The sequence below is a fragment of the Arachis hypogaea genome, chromosome 5 (assembly GCF_003086295.3).
Source record: "Arachis hypogaea cultivar Tifrunner chromosome 5, arahy.Tifrunner.gnm2.J5K5, whole genome shotgun sequence".
Classification (NCBI taxonomy): domain Eukaryota; kingdom Viridiplantae; phylum Streptophyta; class Magnoliopsida; order Fabales; family Fabaceae; genus Arachis; species Arachis hypogaea.
Window position 1 is genome coordinate 6,376,641 of NC_092040.1, and position 8,030 is coordinate 6,384,670.

At 29.4% G+C, this 8,030-nt stretch overlaps 1 protein-coding gene across 1 annotated transcript; it reads right to left on the reverse strand.

Moving 5' to 3' along the window:
- Positions 1-2,249: 2,249 nt before the first annotated feature.
- Positions 2,250-4,402, reverse strand: LOC112800461 (1-aminocyclopropane-1-carboxylate synthase 3). Its single transcript, XM_025842746.3, has 3 exons — positions 4,001-4,402; positions 3,564-3,856; positions 2,250-3,483 (listed from the first exon to the last, which is right to left on the reverse strand). The coding sequence occupies exons 1-3, from the start codon at positions 4,145-4,147 to the stop codon at positions 2,520-2,522; spliced, it is 1,404 nt and encodes a 467-aa protein (XP_025698531.1). The 5' UTR covers positions 4,148-4,402; the 3' UTR covers positions 2,250-2,519.
- Between the last annotated feature and the right edge of the window lie 3,628 nt (positions 4,403-8,030).

Here is an 8,030-nt window from a genome sequence, read left to right on the forward strand (position 1 = left end):
CCCTAATTATTATTACACTTTTTATAAAAGGGATTGGAATCGTGATATTTAATATTTATAAGTTGTTTGTATAAAGAAGTCTTATTATTATGTATATATAGATAAAGTGCTATAAGATTTGTATGTATGCACAATAATGTTTTTCTAAACAAAAAGTAATTCCGATTTTAAAAGAGAAATTTATACTGCTTTAAATTTTAAAAAGAATTTATCTTATTATTAAATATATAAAAATCATCGTAATATTTATGCCATCAAAATAACGCAATTAGAAGTATAATATTCTAATAGTAAAAATATTACATTATGTTATTTTTACATATTTATTTAGTATAAATACATTTTTTGTTAAAAATATAATAATTTATGTGTCTTTCTATTAACTTAAAATTTAAAGAAAATTAATTTTATATTATGGTATCAAAATTTTTATATTCTAAAAAGTTAGCGTTCGTTTAACAACGCATACAAAAATTGAAGTATAAAACAAAGGAAAGAAAAAAAATTGAATAAAGGAACATCCTCCTATCAACTAACACGTTTGATACGCATGTATATGTATTTAGGTTTGTGCCTTAACTTCATAACAATTGTTTATTATTAATAACAAGTAGTGGATATGTAGTAGCAATGTAGCATTCTTTAAAAATGTATGAAATCATGATTATATAACGTTTATAATACCGGATCAAGCTGGGATACAAATTGTGTATTAATAATTAGTATTATAGATTTATATATTTGTGCTGGCGGAGTGTCGTGTGAATGCACTACTCCATCCTCCCATTATATTCAATCATATGTTTGTAGTAGGTGCTATTTATATAAAAAAAAAAATAATTGAGATGTTAATACGTATTATATTAAATAATTTAATTAAATATATTAAATATTTTTATATGAAATAGTATTTTGTAATATATTTGATATTTTAGTAATATAAATTTTTGTTGTTGTTTTAATTTTTTTTTTAATATGAAATTTTTTAATAGGAATTTTAAAAGTGAACTCAAAACAAAAATAAAAAAATTTGAATGATTGACATATTAATCAATAAATGACATAAAACAAATACTTTAATTTGTTCTTGAAACATATAGAAGTTTTCCTTTTATTTCGATTGAAAAAAGAACTAGTTCATTTATTAGAATTTAGTATTTACGATTTTGTTAGTGACAGTTCGAGAAGATTGTTATTGTTTTGCTTCCGTTAATTTGAGGAAAAGTGAGTCATCTAAATTAAAAAAGATGCGTAAATAGAGATTGTGATTCGTAGAGAGATAACCAGCACATACTACACACCGCATAACCTGTTTGAGACAAAATAACTTTTTGTGAAGCGATGATTATTCCCAGAAAGTTCAGAAAAAAGCAATGTGTTTTCCTACTTATTATTATACCCTTTCCTATTTTCTTCCATTAACCTGTGTTGCACACTTTTGTGCTTGCGTAGTTGGTGACGAATTTTAAAAGGGTTTCCAAAAGTTCAACTTCTTCACCTATACTTAATTACTTGCATTGGTGGCTTCCACCACATATAACTCTTTCTTACATTTATGATGAGAGATAATTAATTAATTCCAGCTCGTCTTCTTTTTTGTAAATACAAATTAAGGATGATTGGTGAAACTTAAACCTATAAATCTATGCAAATTTACTAAAACTTTATTACTATAGAAAGAAAAAAGAAAGATTTAAGTTTACTCAAACAAAAAGTAAGAGTAAATTTGACTACATTTAAAATAAATTAAATTCCTTCCTGATTTAAAATATAGTAGAAGAAAAAATTTAAAGACTACCAATTTTATTAAATTCTGGTCAACATGTAACTAACAAATTAAAAATAAGTAATTTTACATTATTAGATGAAATCTCAATTATTAAAAACATCGTTAATAGCTACTTGATAATTACAAATCACAAAAGTTACTGATCTCCTAACACTCCTCGTATTAGAAACCCTAATTATTGACTTTTGGTTCCGTTGAAATGCTTATATGCCTTGAAATGTGATATTAATACTCATTAGATCAGAGAGAAATGGATAATCAAGTCGGTTCGTCGGCAAGCCTAGCCCACCGTGTGTTTCGCCGGCGGTGCGTGCCATTGTATATTTATGTGCGCGTTCACACAGCGCCCATTATCTAAGTTAAGATAATTTTGTAATGGAAAAATTGTCAAACTTTTTACATATCTATCACATCAGGAAGCATATTCATAAATAAGTAGGGTAATTGATTACTATGGAAATCAAACAATAATTAAATACATTCATATATATAGCAAGCTAATTAATTAGTAAGTACATTCCACACTGCACATCCACGTGGACAGAGTGCTTTCAGTTTCTTTCTCTACATCATGATCGATCCCCATTAAGAAAAAAATAAATAAAAAATAAAAAAGAACTATATCTTTTGAACTCCACCAAAAATATTCGGGAAGCTAAAAAAAAAAATAATTGTGCATGCGTTCAGATTCCACAAACAACATGAAGATGCTAGCTAGCTATAGCTATAGTTATCGTTCTTCAGGCGCACGATGATCGCGAGACGAAAGCCGAAAAACCCAATTAGAGAATGACTTTGTGAAACATGCAGAAGAAGAGCCACATTCAGCTCCTGTGGAGTCTGTAACGAAGTTCTTGACTCGTTTCATGGCTACGTTTAAAGTGTCTTGAGACATGTTGGCAAAGCACACCCTGAACCACCCTGGCTCACTGCAATGGCACGACGAACCCGGAGAAATGTTCAAGCCAACTTGGTAGACAATCTTCTTCCACAGCTCCATCTCAGCCTCAAAAGTGTTGGAACAGAGAAGGTGCCTCATATCAACCCAGCAGAACAAACCAGCATTGCTTTTCAGGCACTTTATTCCCGCTTTCTGCAACCCTGTTACGAGCATTCTCTGTCTCCGTCTCAGCCTCTTTTGATTCTCGGAGATGTATTTCTTGGTAAACTTGTTGTCACTGAGCATGGCTGCAAGAAGATACTGAGTTTGTGAAGAAACCAATCCAAAGCTTGACATCTTGGTCGCCGCAGCCACAACGGCGTCGTTTTCGGAGTAGATAGCACCGACGCGGAAACCGGGTAAACCCAAGTCCTTGGAGAGACTATAAACAACGTGAACTCTGTTCCAAATTTTGGCAGCGTCATTAGGAGTCATTTCCTTAAGGATCTCCATGACGCTAACAAAGCTTGGAGAGCTAAAAACGGTGCCAGAGTAAATCTCATCGCTTATCAAGTGCATGGTTTCTTTGTCTTTGATGAAGTCAACGAGCAAGTCGAATTCATTACGAGAAAGAGTGGTTCCCAGAGGGTTTGACGGATTCGTGACCAACACTCCTTTCACTCTAAGGTTACGCTTTCTTGCGTCTTGGTAGGCTTGTTCCAAAGCTGACTCGGTGATTCGGAAGTTGTTTGAGCTCGTGCATTGTATTGGAACAATTTCAACCCCGGTTCGCCACTTGAGGTCTCTGTCGAATCTGCAAAAGTGCAAGCAAAATAAGATCAGAGACTGAAAAGTAAGAAACATATGCACGCATTCAGTGCAACTAACACGCACCCTGGGTAATATGGGGTGGGAAGGAGGAAGGCATCGCCCTCTTCGGCAACGCAGAACATCAGGGTCTCATTTGCCGACGTGGCGCCGGCGGTGAGGACCATGTGGTTGGGATCAAAAGTGACCTTGTTTCCTCTTATCTCGGCCATGAAATCCACCAATGCTTTCTTGAAAAGAGGGAGACCGTGGTAGTCTTGAAAGAGAGCAAGCTCTCGGAATATGGATTTGCCATCGCGTTTGAATCCGGACACGTCAGGATTCTTCGCCAGCCATGACTCCAGGAGGTCGAAAGAGAGCTGCCAATTATTGAAAAACAAAAGTTTTCTTACATGTGACCCATGGCTTACATAATATATATGGTGAATAATAATAATTGATGAGCTAGCAGCTTCTTTGTTTTTGCTTTTTTTGCACCAAAATATAACAGTGTTGCAACTAACCTGATTTTCGGCAAGACCCATTTGAATGATTCCATTAGGGTTCTTAACCTTATCATAGGGATTCTTTTCATATTCTTCCCATCCTAGGAAGTATGAGGAATCTTGGCCGTGAGTGTTGCATGTTGCTTTTCTAGACAATAGCCTCATTTTTCTTTTTCTTTTAGGTTGGCAAATAATGAGTGAAGAGGGGTATTCTTAGATTTTATAAACTAAAAAGTGTACAAGTGAATATATAGATAAGGCTCAAAAATAGAATTTCTCGATCAATATATAACTTTTAGGAGCAAGCAAGAGATGAAGAAGGAATATTTGAGTGGGACTATAGGGAGTAATGAGAGAGAGAGATAGATAGAGTGCAGATCTTAGTTGATATTTAGATTGAAACATCCAAGATGAATTGGTGGGTGAAGTAGTGAGAGAAGCATGGTATATTTATACATGAAAAATCCAATAGACAAACACTGGGCCACCTTTGTTTCAATTTGCAAACAACACTTTTGACTAAACATTATCTCTCATCCAATAACCAGATTGATGAGAAATTATTAAATGATGCTTAGTCTTATTATAGATGTCAATGTATACTGTATTTATAATTAATACATAACTATATTTTTAAATAAAAATTAAATTCATTAAAATAAAATACATTTTAAATTTTTATTTTATTCTAAAGTTATTAGTTTTTTAATTAAATGTGAATACATATAAATAAAATATTTTAATATAATTATATTACAATAATTATAGTACCACAATTATAGTATTTCAAAAATATTATTTAAAAATTGATTAATAAAATATAAAAAATATAACTTGAATTTTAATAATACTTATATAACAGAAAAGTCTAAAGAGCGAGTAATTTTATTAAATTTTAGCTAATATGTAACTAATAAAAAAATGAATAATTTTATATTATTAAATAAAATCTTACATCATTAAAAGTATTATTAATAACTACTTAATTATTATAAATTATAAAAATTATTATTCGTAACACTCCTCCTAATATAATTACTATAACCAGTGCAACATAATTATACTATAATGTATAAATAATAATATCATGTCATGATACTACTCATCCCAAAAATTTTAACTGATGAAAAAATGTAACACTTATAATTATATCTCTAATATTCCATAAATCTTAATTGTATATATTGTATAAATATTTCATTAGCTCCTCATACTTTTTCAAAAAATATATCTATAAAGATACTTCTATTAAATACAGTCATAAAAAAGACATTTTCATTAGACACATCTACAAAAATATTTTTATTAAACATAGTTATAAATAAGAGTTAACAAATATTAACAGAAATGTTATTGATAACGTAACAGCATTGTAAATAACATCTTATGAACATTGAATAATAAATTTGAGGGGTACAAAAACTCTTGAATGGATGTGTGAAGTGTACGCGCTTAGCCCACCGCCCATCCACTTCACGTGATCATCACTGAATATTAGAGTTATTTGGGACAGTGGAATCCACCGGCTAGGACTCTCGCGTGGGATTTTCAAGTTTATCTGATACATAAGAAAATGGCAAGTCATGTTTTTACTTGGATTGTAGTTTTTTCGGTAACATGAATTGTGAAGCATTATATATGTACGTATAGTTTAGGTTGTCATTGGTTAATTAGAAACTCAGAAATCAGAATGAAGTGGGGTTTTTTTTTTTTTTGGTCAAGAAATGGAGTGGTGGTTAGGTTTGACAAACGCAAACAAAAGTCATAACATAGCTTGAGAAGAGGGGCATAAAACAAACACCATACCGACAGCAAATTAAAGTGGGCCAATAGTGACCCACAGAGTTCATGAAGACTTAATATTGCAACCTAGGCTATTCCCTACACCATGGACCATGATGGCAAGATGTCCCCCAGTACCATTAACCTCCATCCAACTTTTTTTTTTCCGCCATTATTTCTTTGAATTTTTTTTTAGTTCTCCAAATTAGTTCGTAAAGCCTTTCTCAATTTTAGGCTTAAAAAGAAATGAGGAATTAACTAACAAAAAATTAAGAAATAGCATAACTTTAAGAACTGATTTGGAAAAATTAAACAAAAAATTGAAAAAGATAATAGCCTATATATATTAATACTGTCTATTTATTTTCATAATATCTTTTAACTCGATAAAACAAGAATTAATTCGTCGAAATTTGAGTTTTATTTAAAAATTTGTCGTTGGTCAATAGGTTGCATTCACAATACAAGATTTAAACTCCCAACCCATTTTTAAACAGACTAATAAATTAATCATTAAACCAATCTCAATTGATTTAATGCTCGCTTATCAGTTAAAACTTCCAAAAAAAAAAGCTAACTAACAAAGAATTATAAAAGTCCACGGTAAAAGTCTAAATATGTTAACATGTTAATTCTAAGCTCACTGAGTATGTCCAAATCATTTTTTATAACTAACAAAATTATTAAATATTTTAAATGTATTATATCTTATTATAAATTTTTTTATAATTTAAAAGTTTTAAACTTTTTTATAAATATTAAATTTGGCATATTAGATATAAGTAATTTTAAAAAAATATATTTTTAAATAGTATTTTTAGAATTTTTTATTTTTATTATCAAATTTTTTAACAAATTTTAGATCAGACCAAGTTCAATAATAGAATATGTTTGATACTTGAAAAAAAATTTATAAAAAGATTATAGATCAAATCAATTAATTATATGACAAGTCTCTATTAGAGATCAAATTTGATCCAATTTGACCTGTTTCTACTCCTATGTAAAAAGTTAAAAAGAGAACTAAAAGAAATAATGGGCAACAAAAAATGAAAGAAGGTTAGTGGCCAAATTCGATGAATAATTGTATTGATTTGAACTAGGCTAAATAATAATAATAATAATAATAATAATAATAATAATAATAATAATAACGTTGACAATCTGATAAGGTGCATGCTAATTAATGTCCTAATAGAAATGCTTTGCTTGATGGTTATTGTTTTCTCCTTGAGTAATACTATTCCTTTCATTTTGTTCGTCGTCTCAATATATTAAAGGTTATGATTGTGGGATAGGAAAACATGATGAAAAAATCATAGGGAACGTGATAAAAATCAAATGATCGATTTTCTTCCGCATATTATTAAATATGTTTTTGCGTATGAATTCGATATCATAACAAAGATTCTGAAGTAGGTGGATTCGGGTCAAAAGAATTATATAAAAAACAATTCCTAATTGTGAGGCCCACAAAATGGAGTTGATAGGCGGTCTTCATTATTTCTTCATGACATCTATCACATGGAAGTTGATTATTAGTTTGTTTAATTTGCTCGTGTAAATTTTATTACAAGGTGAAAAAATTGAAAAATGGTACCTCAATTCATCTAATGACTATAGGCACCAAAGTTATAAACAGAGAGGAGAAATTATTAATCAAAAGTATGCTATTTGACGGGTTGGTCCCTTTCGTTCTATTTAGTGAGATAATTTTACTTTTTTCTTTTTTTTTCATTTAATAGCAGATTGACGGGTCTCTTTTTTTATTAATAAATTATTAAATAATAAACATTATATATATTTTTATAATTATTTTAATAAATTTATAATTTTTAAATATAAAAAAATATAATTTTTAAATTCACATATATTAAAATTTTTATAATTTTAAATATGTAAGAAATATAATTATCAACTAAGTTTTTTGAAATAAAATAATAAAATTAATATTATAAAAAATAAAATAAACATTATCCAAAATATATAATTAAACATTTTTAAGTTTCTAATCAATTAAATATAAAACATAATCCAAATTATAACTTAGAACTTTTTAATTATTATCTTCAATTATCAAAAAAAAAAAACCTAACAAACCTGTCAAGGAAAGCCGTTCGCTCTGCCTAAACCAGCTAAAGTTTGTAGATTGACCAATGCGAGTTAGACAGATTTTTTAATTATAACAATTTTAAATGGAAAAGTATAGGGGGCCAACAGTTTTATTGAATTTTGGCCAGCATGTAACCAACAGGGGAATGTGAGT